Source organism: Sebastes fasciatus, chromosome 3 (assembly GCF_043250625.1).
Source record: "Sebastes fasciatus isolate fSebFas1 chromosome 3, fSebFas1.pri, whole genome shotgun sequence".
Classification (NCBI taxonomy): domain Eukaryota; kingdom Metazoa; phylum Chordata; class Actinopteri; order Perciformes; family Sebastidae; genus Sebastes; species Sebastes fasciatus.
In genome coordinates, this window is record NC_133797.1 from 3,902,842 (window position 1) to 3,927,380 (window position 24,539).

Below are 24,539 nucleotides of genomic sequence, written 5' to 3' on the forward strand. Positions count from 1 at the left end.
GACGTCACGTTACTCAGACTACAACAATAAAAGCGGCAACTTCCTTCTACCTCCACATAGACTCAAATGAAGCAAATATATTGATTCTGGCATTGAAAGATTGATTTCAAAATCGTAAAAAGAAAAAATTGTGATACTTTAGCTACTATTAAAAATGCTCACAAGCAAGTCATTGAACTACTTACTGTGATGGAGCTGCAGTATCAACTTTCCATGGTAAAAAGTAAAATGCTGGGATACACTCTTGCCTCAGACAGAGTCAGCTGTCATGCCAGCTTGTACTGTACTGTACTGGAAGAATATGTCATGCAATGGTTTCTAGCCAGAAGCCGGAGCGACTACAATAAAAATAGTCACATCTCCCCATTTTAAGACAAGTGACATGTTCAACTTATTCAGCACCACTGATATGATCCCAAATGTTAATGACAGGCCTCCTGGTTCTTTTAGTTTTGGTTGCCACCCAAAAGTGTTTTTGGAAAAGTGTCACAGAATAAAATACATGTGACCACAAATGTCTCATTAGTCTGTACTATGACCGCTCCTTTACAACTGTGGTCAGGGTATGGATGAAGTGAGTAATTCAAATGAAGTGCAACAGTGTGATGTGACACCATGATATTTTTCATTTGTGAGTGGAAACCCTTCCAGCTTCACATGAGATTCACTTAAGACAGAAGAGTAGTTGGTCATGTGATGCCATTGGGCCCCAAAAAATACTGTTCCCCATAGACTTACATTGGGAAAGAGATGTGTGCTTTCTCTATGGGCCTCATGGACGCGGACGATCGCTGGCAGATCCGGGTGATTTTATCTTCTTTCATGTGTGTCTGAGAAACTTCCATAGGAATGAACGGGTCCCCCCCCCCGCCTCCACGCCGTATCCAGTTCTCTTTATACATCCGTGGTCAGTGTCAGAAGGATATGAGGGATAGTGTAGGAAAATGTAGACAATAGAACAAGAGTTCTTTAGCTGCTTTACAAAGCAGGAATTTGTCATTAATGGTGTCATTAACGGTGTTGCAAAGAATTCCGATCGGTCAGTCTGCCGGCCTGTTGGTTGATCCACCACCATGAGGTTGACATTTTTGATTTTGATTTAAATATCTCCACAACGTGATTTCGGTGATATTTCGGAATTCGGTGCAGATATTCATGTTCCATCCATCCATCATCCGTTACCGCTTATCTCATTCGGGTCCGCGGGTTGATCCCAACTGACAAAGGGCAGGTCGCCCGACGATCACAAGGCTGACACATAGAGACAGACAACCATTCACACTCACATTCACACCTACGGGACATTTAGAGTCAACAATGAACCTAACCTGCATTTCTTTGGACTGTGAGAGGAACCCGGAGAACCCGGAGATTACCCACGCTAACACGGGGAGAACATGTAAACTCCACACAGAAGGGCCCCAAACCGGGTTTGAACCTGCGACCCTCTAGCTGTGAGGCAGCAGTGCTAACCACTGCACATACCCATATTCATGTCCCCCTTTATAAAAACTCGCTGTCACAGGAGAGAAAATGACAAATAGCTGTTGTGTAGCGGGTTAACCGAGGCTTTCACACTGACATTTGAGGCACATACGATACGTTGATATTCACTGTCAGTGTGCTAAATGGCAAAATTATGCTGGTGACAGTAATACAGTCATACATTAAGGTTATAGCAGCATCAGACTGACGTCTCCAACTAAATCTCAGCCTATAGATCAAACAGTTGGCTATTAACAGGTTGGTTATTTACCGACAACACTCAGCCTAACGGGATTCAATCAGATATGTAGAGATGTCTGGATCAGCAATATCCGGCCACTGTGTTGGACGGGGGAAGACTGAAGGGACATGGCAGCAATCAACCTTCATTTATTAGGATATCGCAAATGCTCAGGTTCAGGCAAGATCGCAAAATAATTATTAAACATGTGTATAAAACAAACGTTTGTATAACAAGATGAATGCATATGGATTTGTCAAAATTACAATCCAAACATATGTCAAATTGCATTGAAGTCTATGAGATCTTCAGGTTTCTTTCCCCCCGTATGTGCCGATGTATTAGACCTGATCCAGCATTTTAAGCTGTATCGGAAGCATTTCCGATACTGATATCATATCGGAGCAACTCTACATTATTATTGTGAGACTGTCCCCTTGCTGATATCAGCCTTTCACTCAAAGCACTGTACAGTAGAGTCTCACCGTACTGTCAGCGTGACTGTAGGCTTTTATACTTGTACGTTTTTACACCGTATAACCTCGATTTGTTCAACTTGGAGCCCCTTAGCTCACGGATGTTATAGAGGTCTTGCCAAAACAGAAGCAGTGTAACACATAACATGACATATGAGTAATAGTGAAAAGTGAAGCAACTTCTTCATGCAACAAGTGTTTTTTAAACCTGCGTTGATCTACGTTCCGCTTCAAGCTCCAACACTTTCCTCTCTCCAGTATCCGTCTTCTCTTTCAGTGTCTGGTTCTGTAATGATGAGAGCTTTCCAAGTAGGTGAGCCATCCTGAGTCCGCCTCCGATCTCTCTCTCTCCCGCTGAAACAGACAAGACCGACATATTAGTCGTACACAGGAAGCTGAAATGCTGGCTCATCCACAGACACGGCACATGGTGCTACATTTGAGAGATGAGCAGCAATGACTTGTGATTTCCATTGTTTGGTGGTTGTGATTTCCACCACGTGGGAATGACGCTCGCTGCCATCCTTCGGGCCTTGATTATTGTCAGCAATACTAATATGTTCATCTCTTTCTCTCTCTTTCCACTATCTTTCTTTTCTAGGTTGGTGGTTTGTCAGCACAGCAGAGGAGCAAGGCTGGGTGCCAGCCACATACCTAGACTCCCAGAATGTAACCAGAGACGATTTGGATCTGGGCACTTCCAGGACTGGAGAAGGTTAGCGCAGACACACAAAACACACAACATTATTAGATTCATAAAACACACAGAAAGACATAAATGTCATTCTGGACCGGCTCGTTATTCCAGAATCGTCTGCATGGAACAGGCAGTGATTTCTCATAATGAGTTTTTTGATGGGAGTTTTTGTTTTCTGTGCTCAATCTGAGACTAAAAGCAGCATACAGAAGTCAACGCTAAATACACACACACACACACAGTACACATACTCACAAACACTTCCAGTCACACATTAGGAACCTTGAAGACCACAGTCGCAGCTCCGTGGTGAAATGGTACCAGACCGCAGCCAAAAGGGGTTTGCAATATTTTGGCACCACAAGAAAATTCCTTTCAACTCCCCCGGGAGGCTGCAACTCTTTGCAGGAGCCTCGTTTTTGTTGTGACCCTTTTCCTCCCGAATGTTTAGTCTGACTGCTGGGAGGGAGCGTTTCATCACTGTGTCATGAGCCCCCTTTTCTGCTTTTAGACCCAAGAGAATCCAATGGAGACAAATAAAGTGCAAACACACAAGTGTTGCTCACATGCATGCTTAGACAACACATGCAACACACGCAGTTTATCTGCAGTAATGAAATAAGAACGGTGCAATAGTTTATGATGCCGTAGAGCGCCACTGGATTATCTAACAGACATTTTCACCTCTCGTTCAGACATGCAAGCCTCCGTGCTTCACTGAGCTGTGCACAATTCTGCAAGACACACACACAAAAACACACTCTGCTAGAATGATGACAGCTCCTGCACAGCTGCCACAGTCACTGTTATTTGCTGTTCTCATTCCTTTCTTGGATTTTTTTCCATTCTCACACACACACACACACACACACACACACACACACACGCGCGCACACTAACACACACACACACACACACACACACACACACACACACACACACACACTTAATAGATGTTGTCAGTGCCTGCAACAGTGGAATTTCTTACAATCTTGTATCCTGGAGGTGAAAAAACATGGGGTGTTGTAGCCTGAGGACTGGATGATTTTAGTGTTTCAATGGGTTTTCATTTGTTTTAGTTTTTGTGCCTCCACGCCGGTGACAGCCGAGGCTGTGTTCGGGTTGTCCGTCCGTCCGTCCATCCCATTCTCATGAACGCCGTGAGGGAATTTCTTTAAATTTGGCACAAACGTCCACTAGGACTCCTCAAGCGTGAACTGATTACAATTTGATGGTCAAAGGTCAAGCGTGAATTTGAAGCATTATTTAACCTCCTTTGCGACAAGCTAGTAGTAGTATCTTCACTCCAGTGTTAAAACAGATTATCTAAACCACTTGGTTTAGGAGGTGGAAAGAAAGCACAACTCCAAATGTTGATGATAATCCCTCGATGCACAGGAACACTGTGTGTGTGTGCACTGTACCGCATCACAGCAATGTACTTGGTGAGTACAATCAGACTAATTAGTGATAGAAAGCATGGTCAAAGCCACCAGAATAAACCAGAATTATCCTTTAAGCCTGTGGGTTGGATCTGGCACTTATGTTACACTCTCTCATTGCATTTGGTTTTCTCACTTTCTCTGTTAACCAATGCACTCAAGTGAATTCATGCGGGAAGTGCCTGGGCTCACAATGACACACAAGTACCCCCCCCCCCCCCCCCACCGCCCCCCGCCCCACCACCCCCTGTTAGTGGCCCTCATTTTCCCATTAGGCCTGGTGTCTTTGTGTTTGCACACATCGTCACGTCTTATTTCTGATCTCCCTCCTTCCCGCTCCCTGTCGTCCCTTACATCTCATTATCTCTGCGTGGTCTGTAACCTAATTCCACTGACAGCTCAGCTCGCTGGAGAGGAACCGACAGGCCCGGCCCCTGCCGAAATTACCTCGAAATAACATTTCCCTTTGTGCCTTCCCTTAGCTGATATTTCAATTAGGAGGTCAACAGGAGTAGGGTGGTGCTCAGCAGTGGGATGGATGGTAAAGCAGACAGGAATCAAGAGGGAGAGGAAATGACAAGTAGCAGAGGCACACAAAGGGAAGGAGGGCAGATGTCGAGAGAGAGGGTGAAGAGAGGACAGAAGATGGGGGAAGGAATTAGATTACCACAGTAGAAAGATAGATACTGTAGAAGACAAGGGCTGTTTCCATCTGCCCTTCCCCTCATTAATGTGTTTGCTCTTCGTGGGGCCTCAGACAATGTAATAACATGACGACTGAGACTTTGAACTAATAAGCAGCGGAAGAGGTCAAGAGTTCAGCAGCTAGAAACTGACTTAATTAATTTATATCAATACGATCGGCTTTGTCTTCCTTCTTAGTTCATTATTTTAAGGATAGAAGGTTTTTTGACTCAATTATAGAAATAAAAGACTTGATAAGCGCCCCTCGACGTCTGATACCGAGATAACAGCACAGTCTCGCAGCAGTTTGTGAAGTAGTCACGTAAATTAATCTATTTGATTCGTGTACATAGAGACGATTTTCCCTTTTTGTCGTGACACTCAACGCGACCTTTCAACAGTTTATTTTTCGTGCTTTTTCCTACGAATGTCCAACAACACGTGACGCACGTGTCAATTTAAGTATCGAATACGGTCTGCTCTATATGAAAAGCGTCTTGAGATAAATTCTGTTGATTTGACACAGTATAAAAATAAGTTGAATTCAATTGAATTTCCGCTCCAGGGTTTTCAAAATAAAATTACTTAGCTAGGTTTAGGAATATTTCAACTTGGTAAGGCTTAGGCAATAAACTACTTAGTTAGGTTTAGGAATATTTCGACTTGGTTAGGCTTAGGCAAAAAACGACTTCGTTAACTTTAGGAAAAGATTGCGGTTTTACGGTGCGGCAGTGCTCGTGCATGTGTGTGTGTGTGTGTGGGGGGGGGGTGTTGCCTTGGAAGGAGCCCCGAGGGGAGGTGGTGGGTTTAGACGGAGCTCCTGAGGCAATGCTACTTTCAAATGATGCTAGCTTTCCAACATCGTCGACCCTATCTTTAATTAACGCCAGTTACGTAACAAACATACTTATTTTAACCCAAACCACAATCTTTTCCTAAACCTAACCAAGTAGTTTTGTTGCGTAAGTTAATCTAAAAAGGGGATGATGATTTTGAAAAGAGATTGTATGCCTGTACAGATGTTGCTGGTTTCATTTGAGAGGATTGCCGCTGTGTTACCAGGCTGATGTGCGGAAAAAGTGACACGACCAAGCGTTGCTATTTGACAAATTGGGAGTGAAAATGTTTTGGTATATGCTGTGGTTGGACGACTGAACAAATATATATTAGCTGTGGGTGTTTGGCTGAGTCCATTGGCTGTCTAACTTCTTACTACTTCTTGATTTTTTGTCATTTTATTTTTCTAATGTAAACGGTGTGCCTCCTTGAGAATTCAACCTGGTAAAGCTCAATTCAAAACATGCAAACAGGAACTGGCAAGAAGTTCAGAGATTTTCAACTACAACTTGAACTTTTGAGAAAGGCGCTAAACGACGGGTGAAGTGCAGAAAAAGCGATATATGGACACCTATGCCGTCTTTAGTGGTTTCTGTCCGATTGATTGGTGATGAAAAGCAGCGTCAATTCATAAATCATATTTGAGAACTATGCCAAAATACTGTATGTGCAGTTGTGCACCCTGATCATTTATAGCATAGTCATCATCAGACTCTTTTTCACTTAACAGCTGTTCAGCCTGTCTACACAGCTCATTGCTTAGCAGAGATCTCAAGGTGATTTATTTTGTTTTAATTAGATTTTCACATCATGACAACGGGACTCCCCGCCCCATGTGCAGGTGTGCGGCGGCCACACACCTGCACAAATATATCAGCAATCGCCAGTTGTTGGACTGGCGGCGGCTGGTTGAAAAAATTTAACACGATCAACCGAGAAACTGAGAATTGTCTGATTTGTAAGGAGGAAGCTGTTTGTTCATGATCGTCCTGCTGTAGCTCACCTTCCTGTCAGAGTGAAACCTAACACTGGGCCAACAGGCCTGCTACAGTTGCTGACTCTGATGATGTGTGTGCGGACTGCGGAGAGAAAAATGGTTGCTGACTAACAGTGTCAAGTTGAAGGCAGCAGTGATGTTTTGTTTTAGTTTCACATTTATGAGCTTCTCTCGTGGAGAGGTGGGCGGGATGTAAATACAGGTGAATGTTGTTTGCATTAAGAGCTCTCTCTGACAAAAACTAAACAGAAGCTATAAAAAGCTTCCTGAATTAGTATTATATTATATATAATATTATTATATTATATATAATATAATATAGTATTATAATATTAGTAGATCAAGTTTCATGGCGTTATGTTGTCTGTTGTACCAGTCAGATGTTAAGAAAAGATCCCTAAAAATTAAGGCTGTCGAAGTTAACACGACAACGCGTTAACGAAAATTTGTTTTAGTGCCACTAATTTCTTTAACTCAATCGGAGGTTGTAGTGGGCTCAGTTTTAAAGCTGGAGAAAACATACTGGTATCGAACTCTATAACCTAAAGTACCAACCGTGTCATACTAGCTCGTCGTGAAGGAGGTTAAATAACACTCCAAAGTTAGAAAACTGGCATGGCAATTTTCAAAAGAGATCCCTTGACCTCTGACCTCCAGATATGTGAATGTAAATGGGTTCTATGGGTACCCACGAGTCTCCCCTTTACAGACATGCCCACTTTATGATAATCACATGCAGTTTGGGGCAAGTCATAGTCAAGTCAGCACACTGACACACTGACAGCTGTTGTTGCCTGTTGGGCTGCAGTTTGCCATGTTATGATTTGAGTATATATTTCTTTATGCTAAATGTAGTACCTGTGAGGGTTTCTGGACAATATCTGTCATTGTTTTGTGTTGTTAATTGATTTCCAATAATAAATATATACATACATTTGCATAAAGCAGCATATTTGCCCACTCCCATGTTGATAAGAGGATTAAATACTCAACAAAGGTACATTTTGAACAGATAAAAAAATTTAGATTAATGTGCGATTAATCGTGATTAAATATGGACTATCATGTGATTAATTGTGATTGAATATTTTAATTGATTGATAGCCCTACTAAAAATAGAATAAAACATCTTATCTTGATATACACAACCTGATAAATATGTATTGAATAGTACACTACACATCCACCTATGAATAATGGTGCAGTATAACACGTGGTAGTTAGCTATCCATCCTAAATACATAAGTAAGATTAGGCCCTCAAATGAACTCACATATATCATTTGGATTTTGACCCCATACCCTCCATGGCTCAGGAAGTAGAAGTTGTGACTTAGAGCACATGTTGTATTTTTAGTGGAAATTGCATGTAAACAATAAAAAATAAATAAAATGGTTGGTTTGTTTTTATTGAACAGCAGCTAACTTTGCATTTAACATATTCTTTGCTAAAATATGTACAAACCCAGCTAATCATTGCAAGAGACGATGTACTGGCTTCATACTTACATACAGCAGGTGTTTATTGTCCCTGGGAAACTATTGATGCTGCTAACAACAGCTTTTTCTTTTTCTTTTTTTTGCCTTTGTTCACGTTGCTAATCTATGCTTCTTACACTAACACCACATTTGTTTGTTTTCTTTTCCTTCTTGGTTGCTCCTCATCATCATCAGTTACTAAGAGACGCAAGGCGCATCTGAAGAGGCTGGACCGCCGCTGGACCCTCGGGGGTATAGTCAACCGCCAGCAGAGCAGAGGTGAACATGTAGACAGCAGGCACAAACATTCATACTCACACATTACATGGTTAAGGCAAATGCATACAGTACATGTCCCTGGATGGGCCTGCACAACATCAACATCATCAATGCAAACCCACAAATGTACCCACAAGGAATCAGAAGCTTAGTCATTTATCTCTCTCCACAGCAAACCAGCTCATGCATATGGACACATACTCATATAAATGCATAATTGTTAGCATGTGTACATATATACGGTAGATGCATTCATAGATGAAAAAACACTTGCATGATTTAGTGTGTTGGTTCATTCTTGGAAAGATTATGTTTGGCAACAATCACTCTCAACTCAATGTCCACTTACTAGCTAAATCTGAGGGCGTATTCACACCTGCCTTGTTTAGTTCGGTTGAATGGAACCCTGGAGCGTTTACCCTGGAGCGTTTACCCTCTCGGTGCGGTTCGTTTGGGCAGGTGTGAACACAGCAATCGCACTCGGGTGCAGCACCAAAACAAGCGAACCGAGACCTCCTTGAAGGGGTGGTCTCAGTTTGATTCCAAACGAACTGCGGTACGGTTCGGTACACTTCGTTTGTGGTGAGGACATGATCCGACCTCGATCCGGCTTAACTGGAGAAAGCATTGCGCCTTTTTGGATTAAACCAGCTCCGGTAGCGAGCTGCGCTGTGCATGTCAACACCAGACACCAGACAACATTACTACAAAAGAGCCTACGCTTGCCCTCACTATTCACATCAGTACTAAACAGGTGTAACGTCAGGCTGTGTTGAAGACCACGGGCATACCTGATGGATCTTGATGGAACCCTCCTAAACTGTGACATGCCAATGAGCATGCCGATTTGCCTCTGATCTGGGGCTTTTGTCGGGGAGCAGAAAATCAGGGCTAAAGTCGTGTAGTGTGAACTAGGCATTACAGTCAGGATGGCTACCAAGAGAACAAAAACAAGGATTTATTCATTTCGTATTCTGCCTGACTTTAAGTGGATCATGACATATCGGGTATGGAATTAATTTCTATGGATGTCAGTTTTTGAGCCACGACAAAGGCCAAAATAGGGAGGGCTTGTTTTTAGCCTAGCCAATTGTCAGAAACACCTTTTGCTACTGAAGCAGTTGTTGATCACTTGCGGCCCCTACCGGATGGTTAAGAGGAGTGAGGAATCAGCAGTCAATGACGGTATAAAATAGTCAATAAAAGAGTCATAATTGTGCACAGAAAATATTAGGCCAATGGGTCCAGCAGTATGAGAGATTAGCCGCGGACAGACAGATAGATACACACACGACCAAACGCATGATCTCCTCACAGACAAACATACAGGACCACTGCTGAGCCCCTCCCATGGCCCCCACTCCCCCCTGTACGATCACATATTTCGCGGCCACGCGGTAAACAACCTCATTTACATCCTCACTATAGCCAGCCAACTACAACAACAACTGGCCTCGAGCATCTACAGGGAGCAGCGTATTGGGTGGCCATGAGTCAGCTCTTTGACAGTAAAATCTCAAATCACACTCCATCAAAACTGGAACGCTCTTCAGCTCACGCGGAGCAGCAAAAATAATTGGACTGCATTAAACAGATTTGGATAATTAAGGCTATTTCGGCTCCCGCAGCACAAACGCAACAACCTTGACGGCCACTGAGCCGTGTGAACATAAATGATTGTATAACAGTGTTGCTGCTTAATTAAAGCAAGCTCCCTTAGGTTTTAAACACTGTTAATGACTTTTACATTTTGCTTGTAATTCTTAAAAAAAAAGAAGACAAACATGAAAATGTTCTTGCATGCTTTTAAATTTAGCATTTGGCAAGTTTTCTGTGGTTTTGTCCAGTCATTATTATTGCTTTAATGCTGAAAGAGAGACATGAGTCCATGTCTGAAAAATCCTGGTCTCTTTGGGTGTGTGTGTGTCTAATTCAAACTTTTCTCAGACTGTCAGTTAGACACCTGTCTGGTTCCAGGCTTAGTCTGGGCTTCAAACAGACGCCTAATGTGTTTATGGAAGCTGTTCCTGGACCTGTGCAACCTCTGTAAAACACTGTGTTTCTCATTATCATAGTAAAGCCTGGCTGGACTGGCTTGTGTTACCAGCCCCCCCCCTTACCCCCCCCCCCCCCTCCCCCCCCCCCCCCCCCCCCCCCCACCACACCAGTGGGCAGTAGGGCATTAGTGATTAAAGGTCCCATATTGTAAGAAGGGAGATTTTCATGTCTTTTATATTATAAAGCAGGTTTGCTGTACAAGTGCTGCATAAATACTGTTAAAGTATCAAAATGCTCAATCCACAGAGAAATACACACAGCCCGTATTCAGAAATGGTGCCTTTGAAACAAGCTGTTAGGATTTCTGTCTATTTGTGATGTCACAAATCTACAATGTTTAGACCATTACTCAGTTTTAAACGTAAACATTCTAAATGTGTCCTAGTTTATTTCCGGTTGGAGTGTATGTGAATGACATCAGCTAACAGGAAGTAAACATGGACCTAAACTGTTGCCTAGCAACACAATATTGTTGCACTTCCGTTAAAATGTACTGAAACGGATCCTTTCAAACAGAGGGTAAATACAGGTATATTCAGGCAGACAGTATGAGGAAAATAAAGTTTTTTTTAACATTTAAGTATGTAAACATGTTCTAGTAGAAGCATAAAATACATGAATGAACCTGAAAACTAGCACGATATGGGACCTTTAATCAGAGGAGATTGAATACAGACAAAAAGTGTTGTAACTTCTACTGTACAGGAGAGAAATACATTGTTGTAAAAACAACTCGCTCCTTTGAAAAACACACACACACACACACACACACACACACACGCACGCACGCACGCACGCACACACACACACACACACACACACACACACACACTGACATACAGGAAATATTCATATAGAGTCAACAGCCTCAGGCAGTTGATGCAGGGTAACACACAGACATGGCCACGTACCCATGTTGTTAATCCCATTTGGTTTTGTGGGGTAGAATAGCAGTAGACAGGGAAACATTACTCACACAGCTGATTTAGGAAGTGAAACTGGCAACCTTTTTTGTCTAAAGTCTAAGTGGAAATACTAAAGGGTCACTGATTACACTATATCATCATTCATAGACTGGAATCAAAGCAGGTTAGGGAGCCGAGTGTTAGCCAGGTCTACAGGAATGTTACCCTAACTATAGAAAAACGTCTCCCAGAACAGTGAGGCTTGGCCCCCGATGAGCCGTTGGAAAGTGTGAAAGTGGGACAGCAGCCCGATCTGTGGGCTGGTTTTAATCACACAGACCTCAACCTCTGTAGAGAGAGTGGTGGATGAGTCACCCGGCTAGTTGTCGCCACCAGAGAATGAGGGCATGAAACACTTTCGGGGGGCCATGTTCTTGAATTCCAGCACTTACTTTTTTTAAGACACCATACCTTTTTACTTTGGTAGAGTAGAGCTACTATTTCAGGTCACATTTTTTGTGTCACTACTAGAGCTGTCAAACGATTAAAATATTTAACCGCACATTTTTATCAGTTCAAAAGGACCTAAAGAGCAGAGTTTCTATCCGACAATATCTGCTGAAATGAGGTCTAAGTTAAGTCGATGAAGGATCAGACTGCCTGGGTGTGCAGTTTCCCAACTCTCTTAAAGGGACTGTTTGTAAGAATCAGAAATGTCTTGTTAACAGCGACACCTGTGACTGTTAAGTCAACGAAAGTCAGCGTCCTGTTGCTCGCGCTTGTGCTCGCTCTACTTAGACATGAACGAGCATCACAAAACAGTGAGGCGACACATGTCAGCTAAAACCACAATATCACTCTTTAGGAAAGCTGCTCTCAATTCTTAATACAGAGTCAGTCCCGACACTCTGCACTACAGGTGATCTGATAAACCCTCCAATCAACTCAGGAGAATTCATGAATGAATCTGGGAAAAGTGAAATGACATCAAGTAACCAAAGAACGAGGGATACTGCTACTGTTGATAAAGCGGAGGACTTTAGAGAACCTGAGGACAGAGTTGTGTGTTACTGGCTACATCGCAAACAAGCTAACAGCTCCCGGGGCCAGTAGTAGCCCTTTTTTCCACCGTCAAAAAAATAGTCTCACCGTGAAAAGTGCAGCTGCTGCTGAACCGGAGTCGTGTCAGGCTTTCCGACGTTGTGACTGTGTCACCGTCTGTCGACATGCCGTCCAATTACTGTACGCTGTCTGCCTCTGTTCTCGGTTCAACTGTGCTTCAGTTAGCTCCGTAGATCAAATGCCGCTAACTATGTGCAGGTACAGTAGTGGTTAGTGTTAGTGTTTAATTGCTTGGCTTGGTGTTTGCTGTCGGGGATAACATGAGTGCCAGAAAGTTCAGACAACCACAAGAAAGATTCCATGTATTTTATCCTGAACGTTCTAGCAGGTCATATTCGACCCGTGCCAAATTCCAGTTTTTCCACCTTCCTCTATTCTTCTCCTCCCGACTCTCTTCTCATCCCCATCACCCCCCCTCCTTTTTTTTTGCTTTGTGAATGGAGACACTACTGTCCCTGCCTGATAATGCATTGCTGAGCTAGCGATAAGAAACGTGTGAGTGAGGTTTTACAGCTCAGTGTAGACACTTTGAGATACAGTTTGATTTAGTAGCGCTGGCAGAGGACAAAAAACAAAGCGACCACGTAGGATTTATGTCCTCGCAGGATGTAATTTGCTAATGGAGGAGAGCGGTTGTACACTCCGCCGCTCCATTTGCTGACACAAGACTTCTTTGCCTTTTGACGTTACGCTTCATAAAGAAGACGGGGGACGTGATCCCGAGATCTTGACAGTAAAAAAAAGGGCGCATTCTGGACTCAAATTAAATTACAGCAAGTCTCTTTTTGACTCTGACACAAAGCCAGGTCAGGGTGTCTTGACCTCTCTCGGGGGTTGTTGATTGGCTGCTGACGGCAAAGTGACCTCATTGTGTGCTCGGCAGTAGGGGTGGCGTCTCGCGCTCCGAGAGTTCGATACGGGCCTGCCTCCCCTCTGCCCTGCTGGCAGCGGCCTGTGCTTTCACAGAGTGCTATCATTTACAGCAGGTCCTTTAATCTGATTTATAGAATCCCACTGACCGCCCTCTCAACTCACTGTTCTGTCCCTGCAGTGTGACGCTGGAGCCAACACACACACACACACACACACACACACACACACACACACACACACACACGCACACACACACACAGGAATGGACACTGAGGCACGTGTATATCTCATACACACACACAGATGTGATTAATAGATGTGATTCATTGAATCTTTCATGTTTGATTCCGGTCCTCTGGGAATTAAAAAGCGACTACATGATAAACACACACAGTGCCAAAGAGTTTGTTAGTAGTACATGAATACACACATAACAACAAACACACACATTTAGGTAGATGTTCCAGATTCCTCCGTAAGCCATCCCATTTGTTATTCCCTGTCCATCTGTAAGCACTCGCCCCAACCCCTACACACACACACACACACACACACACACCTCCACACAGCATGGTTTGCGAGCTGAGGTTCAGGGCCAGACATTCCACTCTGCTCCACATTATTGACCTCAGCTGCTTTGCGATGACAGGCAGGAGGGGAACCTGAATCCCTGCCGTCTGGACCCACCCCACCTACTGAAAGCACGCATTCACATGAATAAGCACACATACCTCTGAGATATCATCCCTGCCCCTCACATTTCCTCGAACAAATCTTATTACCTCCAGCCATCTGAGGTCACATTCCCTCCAGTGTACATGTTGAGATCCCTTCCTACAGCCATTTCTTCCTCCCTTTATCCTGTCATATTTTCCAGCAATAATGCCGGGATCAGACTATACGATATTTTTGTCTTTGACGATGTTCACCATGCCAGATGTACTGATCACAGCACCATAAACTCTTGCAGTGTCTTGGTCGGGTGACTGGCAAGACTACACGTGTGACCACGACCAATCACGGCACGTCGTATTCCACGATCGTGCGCGAGTTCAGACGTCATCGGGGAGGCGGTTGAAGCAACCGTCAATCATGGCGACAGAAGCGTTGTGTGTGATGCCGGTGGTCTGGTGTTGCGAAAAGAAAAAGAAAAGAAAGAAAAAAGGGTTGTGGATGCGCTCCTGGGTGGCACAGAGAGGACGGTACAGGCTGTCCATACTTCTGCTATTTCTCGCCAACATTTGTCTTTTTGACTCTGTCATGGTACTCCCTCGATGAAACGTCAAATAGGCAGTGGGGGTGGGAGGGGGGGGGGTTCAGTTGCCACAACTCAATGAATTTTTCGTCAGTTTGGTTGTCCCACCTGACAGCAGCAAACTCGGCATCCCTCCTCCTTTTCTCCATGTTTGTTTATTACCAAGTGACCTGACTGCGACTGCGCGCTGGAGAGAGCACCTGATTGGTCAACGCAAAGGAACACGTCGTTGGAGATGTCACACTAGGAGTGTCAAGACGAAAAATCCTGACAGGCTAGACTTTTCCTCGGGGTGTCGTGGGGCGTCCCAGACGTGGCGTCGGTTGTCGTGTGCTATGACACACTACACGAGATGAGAGGATCGATTTTCGCACATGACACTCATTTATTGTTCCCGATCCCCTACGACGGCCGTGTCGGGCTATAATCGAGCTGATATCGTGTAGTCTGAACCAGGCATTAAAGGGACAGTGTATCGTATTTGGCAGCATTTAGTGGTGTGGTTGCAGATAGCAAACTGAGTACCCCTCCGCTCACTCCTCCCTCTCCACGAGAGCGGTAATGTGAGCCGCCAAGTGCAAAACCACAGTAATGTTGTTGGCCTCTCTCAGAGGTCATCCTTACCATAATAACACTACTTTAGGAGAAACGGAAGTCAGACGGCGGCTGGCGGTACCACGGTTTTACACTCTGCGTCTCATGTTACCCCGGTTTCACAATCATGTCGGAGAACTACGTTGGCAACGTAAAAACGCAAAAGGCTCTCTCTAGGGCCAGAGTTTAGTTTTTCCGTTCTGCTACTATAGAAACTTTAGGGGTGGGAAAAAAATTGATTCACCTATGCGTCACGATTATTTATTTTTTTACGATTTCGAAATTGATTCCTTAATGCCAGAATCGATATGATTGCTTCATTTGAGTCAATACCGAGATAGAAGGAAGTTACCACTTTTGTTGTTGTAGTCTAAGTAACATGACGTCATATCCGTTCCGTATCCGTCAACCAAAACAAACCGCAGCGAGCCAAAACGAGAAAGTAGAAAATGGGAGGGTCGGCGTGGATACGACCTGCACCCTCACATGTTAAATCCAAAGTGTTAAACACTACACATCCAGTAAAGGATGGAAACACTTTGGGTTTCACACATTACAGGAAAAGCAGAGCTAGACATCACGGCGAAAGCTGCATGCTAACTCTGTCACGGACAGGAGACCGTAACGCGGTAAAGAGGACGGAGCTGACGGGAGAGCTAGCGATGGACTTGGCGAAGTTAGCGGAAGTATACACGTTCATAACTGTTAATACAAAAATACATATATGGAAATAAGATTGATTGGATTATATTAACCTAGAGTTTAAAACAGTACAAGAAAATAATTTGTGAGGGAAATGTCTTTATTCTTAGATTTTTGGGTTGCTTTAAAAAATGTAATAAATAATGTCTGACAATGACTGATATATTTGACTTCAGGACATCTCTGACTACATACATGATGAAAATCAAACATTCTTACTGTATTAATTTAGAGATTTTCCAAAGTAAAAGTCCCTAGAAGTGTGTGATTCAACTTTTCCCCATGGTCTAGTTAAAAAAGTTAACAAAAATAAATCGCAATACATACCACATCGGCACCCAAGTATCGTGATAGCACTGGGACGATACACCTATCTCCCCATTCTATGCTAAGAAACATGGCGGAGCAACAAGATATGAAGGGCTCATTCTAAGCTAACGAAAACACAACGATTCTTAGTTAAAGGTGATTATACACTAATGAAAACATAGTTACGAATATCATATTACATTTCTGCTAAAAGATCGCCCCGAAATGTTACACACTGTTCCTTTAAGTCATCAAATTGTGTATGCAGGGGATTTTTTTTTTCCTCTGCACGCCATACCGATCCATCAGCCACTGAAATAAGCTACTGTGCTGCTCACTGATCTTCTCTGCCACAGCTTGGGAATCTTGGTCTGACCTATCTGCCAATCTTTCGTCTGCTCCTCTGCTCCCATATTTAAAACCTTCAACTGCTCCCCCACTAAGCCCATTGTAGAATTTCCTTCCCTACAGGGTCTCGGAAGAACTAGCAGAGCGTGAGAGAGGAGTGGCGGTCAGATAGGGATCTGAGAAGAGAGAACTTGGTCCAAATATCTTATCTCCTCGAGGGAGGGCCTGCTGCTAGAGGAGAAATCTGACCCTGGATCAGGGTCCAAATAGCTTGAATGAGGCCTCATGTGGATAAAAAAACGAGCTGCAAGGGGGGGAGAGGTTCAGCCAGTAGAGGGAGCTGCTTGTTATTATTGTGTAGGACAATGGGGGAGAGGCTTGTGTTTGTGTTGGTATGGAAATAGTCAAAGCATTTTAAGTAGGTCACACTCGCCATTTTTTCCCCTCATGAGGCCCTCTGGAGAGACGTAAACTACACAGTGGTCTAACCGCTCAATGTTTAATGATAACAGTTCACTCACTCTGCTGCTCTTCCTCTGTCCTTTACCCCCTCTTTGACCTCCAGAGGAGAAATACTTGACGATACAGCCGCACACCAGTCAAGGAAAGGATGAAGTCAGCTTTGAGAAAGGGGTCACCGTGGAGGTCATCCAGAAGAACTTGGAGGGCTGGTGGTACATCAGGTGAGTAAAGGCCGATACGTGCTCCGCCAATCGACACATAGCAAGCTAGTAGGGATGTGACGGTGAGGCGGCGGTGAATAAACTTGTGACGACATCGTTGTTACCGATCACACCGGACATTTTACAAGAAAAGATGACGGTCAGCATGTGTAGCGCGCTGACTCCGATCTTTAACGCCGGGTGGCGGTGTGTCTGGCCTCTCCGGTCCAGCTTTTGCCGCACACCGGCTGTGACCGCTCCGTCTTCCTCCTTGCGGCGATTACCTTATTAACATTATGGATTCCTTATAATGTTGGGTTTAAATCTGAAATATTGCTAAATAGGCACGTTTGCTTTTGGCTTCAACACCAAATCCTCCACCATCAGATGCATACACTGTACTTTCACTTTGTAGCGTCCGTCGTCCGACTATCTATTGATAACATGCCGCTGATATGCCGAAAATGAACTAAATGGGTTATATTTCTGTAAAAGAAGCACAAAAAAAAAATTCCTTTTTTTTAAATACATTTTATTTATTTATTTGTTTTTTTACTACTTTATTTATTTATTTTTATTTTATTTTATTTATGTTTTTTTTGTATACGTGAAAGTTGTATGTGTTTTATTATTTCATGTGTCTAGTGTGTTTCTAATTTTGGTGTCATTGCTGCCTTAAGTCGTATAAGTATTGGTGTTATATTGGTTATTTCCTTTATTGTCAGGGATGGCAGGGAAAAATGGATGAAAAATGGAAGACTACTTATTTGCTCTGTAATTTATATGCCTTGCAATGTTCTTCCAATTAAAAAAAAAGCAAAACGATGGTGGGCAGGTAACATAATGGGTGTGTGCCCGACCACCGTGCAACACCGGTAACACCGACTACCGCGACAAGCCTAATAGCAGCTAGATGAGCGAAATGGAATCTGCAGTGACATCGTTGGTCGTCGTCATTGCTTGGTGCTGTGATCAAGAGGAGGCAGCAGTTTCCTGCAGCTCTCATTTGCGTAATGATATTGAGATTCACATATGGCGCTCTCCGCAGGTCAATTAGGCGTCCTGCATTGGATTTCTAATGTGTATGTGTGTGTGTCTGTTTGCACATACTGTACTGTATGTGTGCTGTTTACTCAGCAAATGTGTATTTCCTGCCAGTTGTTTGTTTCCTTGCGGAGCTCCACTGCACAGCTGATTACTATCACATGCTGCCTCGTGGCATGTGACATACACACGCACACATAAGAGTGTGCATGTTTATATACACACACACGAACACGCACAAGTATAACTGACTTGACTGGATACTCCTCGGCCATCATCGCAACGCACGACGAGCCGTTTCAGAGCACGTTGTACGACTGGAAGTTATATACTCCAGATGCACGTCGGAGCCATGCCGCTCCCAGTGGGACATTTTTTTTTCAAAGCATGCTCCAAGTCCAAGCATGGGGTCTTTTTTTGTCTGTTGTGGGAACTCCTTGTGGCCGCAGTTAGAGTCCGTGCATCAGGGAAGCAGAAATGATCCCATCTCTTCTGAGCAGAAAATGGCCCACCTAGAGGCAAATGACTCATTTGGAAACCTTATTTATTGTTTCACAAAGCACTCCAAAATGACTCATTGAGCTTAACAATGAATGTTGAAATATGGAGGTTGGGGGGGCACTGTCTCTTTGCATATATTATTGAGTCTGTTTACTTGCCTTTTGCGGCCTCTACGTCACTAGAATTAAAATATTGCAGTGTCTGTTTTTCATATACACAGGATCTTATTTGGTGTATTTTATTCCACACTGAAATGCCAGACAATGTGGAAATGTAGTTGTTTATTCCCTCTACGTATGATTCATGGTCCGACTTATATCAGTTAACCCTCTGAGACCCACAAGAGACCTGTTTTTGTCTTTTTTAGGGGGATACAGGGGGTCTTTAGGGAGAGATGGCAGCTCAGCACTGTGTGTCAAGTTGTTCTGGTCATGAATCAGAAATAAACATGAATTAATTGATTAATGAATTAATTCAAATGAATTGTAAAAGTGTATAAGGGCTTAGAACATTAGGATAGCAATACATGATGTCCATCCCAATGCTTTATTATGTCTCATAAGTTGTAGCAGCAATTTTTGGGTTGATACCAATTGTTCGACAGATTTGGTGCTACATTTTTTTACCACTCGAGAATTGATTAAAATGATCAATAATCCCTCATAAATACCACATTAAGACACCCAGACCTTGAGGAACACCATAGAAAAAGCCATGCTGTGATTTGGGATCAAAAACTTTTGACATTTGGAGATTTCTCCAGGAATTGCATTTTTGGGCAATTGGATGGCGAGCACTTCTGTGGTGTAAACTGCTCAGAAACCCCCTTATTGTCAATCTAGCTAGGAAAGCCATCCATCCTCTGAATGCTCTAGGTCTCTAGTTTGATCCATCCATCCTCTGAATGCTCTAGGTCTCTAGTTTGAGGCTGTAAAGTTTCATGAGGCTGTGATTATCCTAGAGGTCACCACAGGTCATTTTATACAGTGAGGTCAAGTTTCAAAAAATGGTCTCACTACAATGAAATGGCTACTATGGGGACTAACATCATCACACATGAATACAGTTGGGCTCATTGAATCCACAAGAGTCTCAGCTTTACAGTGATACCCAATTTATGTAACTCCAAGACTGTTTAGGGACCCCAGTATGCAGAAATATTCAAACACACCATTTTTAGACTAGGAGACAATAACACATTTATGCTGCATTCAAATAACTGCATGTGATTATCATAGCGTGGGCATGTCTGTAAAGGGGAGACTCGTGGGTAACTTTGGAGTGTTATTTAGTCGTCTTTTCAACACGCTAGTATTACATGGTTGATACTGATTTGATTCCTTAGGTTTTGTAGTTTCATATATTTATCTTCAGATATCTGCACCTTCACTCTAGCTCTAAAACTGAACCTGCTATAGCCTCTAAAAGACAGTAAAGACAGTAAAGGTCAGGATCGCCCATGATCCTGCAGGTCTCAGGGAGATAAAGGGGGTACTCGGGTGATTTTTAGTACTGCACTTCCAACTGGAGGACTCACAGTACACTTGTATGGGTAAAGCTCCAAAAACTCGGGATCCTACATTTCCCATAATGCCTGATAAATTTCCACACCCATTAAAGGTCTCATATTGTAAAAAGTGAGATTTGCATGTCTTTCATATTATAAAGCAGGTTTAAGTGCTTTATAAATACTGTTATTTTAACTACAATAACTATCAAAACGCTCAATATACGGAGAAATAAGCACAGCCCATATTCAGAAATCACACGTTTGAAACAAGCCGTAAGGATTTTTGTCCATTTGTGATGTCACAAATATACAATATGTAGACAATTTCACAGTTTTAAATGTAAACATTCTAAATGTGTCCCAGTTTATTTCCTGTTGCAGTGTATGTGAATGACATCAGCTGACAGGAAGTAAACATGGACCCAAACTGTTGCCTAGCAACGCAATTCCGTTGCCATTCCGTTGAAATGCACTAAAACGGAGCATTTCTGATAGAGGGTGTTTACAGGTATATTCAGACAGACATTATGAGAAAAATAACGTGTTGTTTGAACATTAAAGCATATAAACATGTTCTAGTAGAAACCCAAAATACAAGTATGAACCTGAAGATGAGCACGATATGTCCCCTTTAAACTACATGCCCCCATGAAGTGACGTTATATGTAAAATCAGTGCAGCACCTTTAAATGACAGAAAACAGGTATAAATTCAACGAGATACGCTATTAAACATTCCGTCTTTATGCATTCTGCTCACAGATACTTAGGGAAAGAGGGCTGGGCCCCTGCCTCCTACTTGAAAAAGGTGAAAGAGGACTTCTCCCCCCGCAAGAAGACCCTGACAGGCCCCGTGGAGATCATCGGCAACATCATGGAGATCAGCAACCTGTTGCAAAAGAAGTCGGTCAGCGAGAAGGACATCCAGACGGACGGAGAGGGGAGCACCACGCCGGAGCGTCACATCTCCAAGAGCGAGATCAGCCTGCCCATGCCCTATAACTCTGAAATCAACGCCGAGACGGGCAGGAGGCTGAGCGCGGGCCGTGACACCAACAGCCCGTGTCTGGGAATAGCGGCGAGTGCTGCCCTGAATGAAAATAAAGCGAGGGGCGAGCCCGGGTCCCCAGCCGTTGCGAGAGTGGCACCGCACAGAGTGGAAATCGGTGAGTATTTGTGGAGACAGTTGAGCAGTAAATGCACTGAAACTGAGGAGAGGAGGATTTGTAGTGTGTGTACGAGACATTAAGACATGTCATTTTTCTTTTTGTGTAGGCTTTGATGCTATAGGTAAGCTACACGCCTGGTGGTGTATCTAATGGTGATGGTGGTGTCATCTAATACTTTGTCACACTAATCGTCTATTTAACATGGGATTTTGGGGTCGGTGTGTGGATTTCCATTTTACTCACAAACTAAGAATGTATGGCCATTTTTTGTTTACTTGCTTATGTTCCTTATGGCATTATTATATGTGTGCCTCATTCCTGAGCATGGGTTTAGCGAGTACATTAATTATATTTTGTAGAGAAATTATCACAAAAAGAATATATTAATTTCCGCAAACAAAAATTGCATTGACAAACATGCATCTTTGCGTGGTTGCTAATATCCACATACTGTAAGTGCACGATGTTAACCTTTTTCACCCACTAAATACTGGACTCAACTCAGAGCTCTTAAGAAATGTTTTAAAAAATTGAGTCAAAAAATTGACTCAATGTAATTAGAAATAGCAAGTTAACAGTGACACCTGTGGCCGTTAAGTCAACGACAGTCAGCGTCCTGTTGCTCTGCACACTTCACTCAGCAGCAAGGAAACAAGTCACATTCCTGTTATGCAAGACGGGCTTCACTAGATATATCCCTGGGTTTTTTTTGTGCTTCCGTGGAGTTTGTGTTGGAGTCTGAGTTGCGGTGGGGGGTGATAGCTATGGTTGCACACTGGAGCTTAAAATAAAGGCACTCGTGAACACGCGTGGCGCATTTTCCCAGAAAAACGGGCCGGGGTTCTTCACATTAAAAGCAGTCTACAGGCTGATAGAGGAAACCCAGAAAATCGCAGAAGGTCTAACTTTTAGGTCAGGCTAATTTTTGACTTGTTCACAAATTGGCAATAAAAAAAAAGATTAAAACATGTTTATACGTGTAAAAAGTTACATACAGTCCTTTTAAAGTTACATTTTTAAAGGAACTACAGTACATTAATGATTGTCTATGAAGGTGGCCATCATCAAGGTAACCAACTAGCTTAATTAGCTACTGCATACTGTATATGGTTACCTAGCAACCTACCAAGATAGATACAAAGAACAGACTACCTTACAACCAGAATGTATTAAAAGAGTTGTATTAGTGATGTAAAAAATATCGAAGTATCGATACATATCGATACTGAAAATTTGAAACGGTTTTAATATTAGTTTTCCACAGTTTCGACACACAGCTGTGTTTTCTGCTCTCTCTTCTCTCCGACAGTGAGTTGACACACACATTATTTATTTTTTAATACAAATCTCCAAATTTGATGCCTTCAATATTGTCTTGTTTTTCAAGGTATTGTATAGAAGTTAGAAATCCCAGTATCGTGACAACACTAAGTTGTATAAAAAGAGTTTCCTGGGGCTGTGAAGCTGCCTACCATTCTTTGAGTGCTTCCCTAGCAACCGATAATACTATACTAGCCACCGATAATACTATACTAGCCACCGATAATACTATACTAGCCATACCTCTGAAGCCTCACTCACACTGTCCTGAGCGTGGGCTCCTCGCCTGGACCTGCTTCATCCACATACTTCTGTGTGAGCGGGGCTGGAGGTTTGTCATCAAGATAATCTTGTCCGGCAATACGGGAGTCTCCGTATCCCATAGTGAGACATCAAAACGAGTGCTATGAAAGGTTTCTGAGTAGCATGAGATATGAGATATCTCACCGGACTGCCCATCTTGATGCTGCTGGAGTGAATGACGCTGCGTCTGTCTTATGAAAAGGCAGAGGGTCAGCCACTAAGGGGCTGGTGCAGTGGTATAAGTATTTCTGTCTTTGCGCTCACAGGAACAAGGCACAAATATAACTGCATTGTTACCGACTGTCGGATGTAGCTTAAGTGCATTGCAAATCCGTTTTAATGAGATGTTTCTTTGTTTATCAGGGTCTCCAAATCTGAGACAAAAACCTCCCCCGCGAAGAGAACCCAACTTGGTAAGAAATTTCAAAAGCTTCCTAACAATACCCAGGAGAGCTTTCTTTAATATGACTGTATGTTCAACAGAAAGCATCACAGATCTGTTCTTGATCAGAGCAGAGAATGTTCTAGCACATTTACAAACACAGGCTCTTGCTGAAAAAAGATTTCAAAGCAGTATAAATACAGTTAATAAGAATAACGAAATAAAAAGAAAGATTTATTAATTAGCTCCCAGGTTACTGCCAGAGTTGGCATAGCAACCGTTAAAGCTCAGTAGTATAATTCCAGCATGTCTTTGATCATCTGAATCTACCACTGCACACATTTAAAGGTTCCATATTATGCTCATTTTCAGGTTGTATTTTGTGTTTCGTCTAGAACATGTTTACATGCTGTAATGTTTAAAAAAAACTTTTATTATCCTCATACTGTCTGCCTGAATAAACCTGTATTCACCCTCTGTCTGAAACGCTCCGTTTTAGTGCATTTCAATGGAATTGCATTGCTAGGCAACAGCTTGGGTCCATGTTTTACTTCCTGTCAGCTGATGTTATTTACATACATTGCAACAGGAAATAAACTGGGACACATTTAGAATATTTACGTTTAAAACCGTGTAATGGTCTAAATATTGTATATTTGTGACATCACAAATGGACAAAAATTCTAGCAGCTTGTTTCAAACGCACAATTTCTGAATACGGGCCTAGTGTATTTCTCCGTATATTGAGCGTTTTGATAGTTTAATAGTATTTATAAAGCACTTAAACCTGCTTTATAATATAAAAGACATGAAAGTCTCACTTTTTACAATATGGGACCTTTAAATACTATATATATATGTGTATAT

General features: G+C 42.8%; 1 protein-coding gene across 7 annotated transcripts in view; it reads left to right on the top strand.

Moving 5' to 3' along the window:
• Nucleotides 1-24,539, top strand: part of sh3pxd2aa (SH3 and PX domains 2Aa) — a 149,175-nt gene that overhangs the window by 112,216 nt on the left and 12,420 nt on the right. For 3 of the 7 annotated variants that reach the window (XM_074631019.1, XM_074631021.1, XM_074631024.1), the window contains 6 exons: nucleotides 2,804-2,917; nucleotides 8,533-8,616; nucleotides 17,348-17,465; nucleotides 21,261-21,664; nucleotides 21,774-21,788; nucleotides 23,654-23,703. In XM_074631019.1, coding sequence (XP_074487120.1) covers nucleotides 2,804-2,917; nucleotides 8,533-8,616; nucleotides 17,348-17,465; nucleotides 21,261-21,664; nucleotides 21,774-21,788; nucleotides 23,654-23,703 — 785 coding nt within the window. The remainder of the gene's footprint in view (nucleotides 1-2,803; nucleotides 2,918-8,532; nucleotides 8,617-17,347; nucleotides 17,466-21,260; nucleotides 21,665-21,773; nucleotides 21,789-23,653; nucleotides 23,704-24,539) is intronic. The other 4 variants (XM_074631020.1, XM_074631022.1, XM_074631023.1 and 1 more) reach the window with 3 other exon arrangements.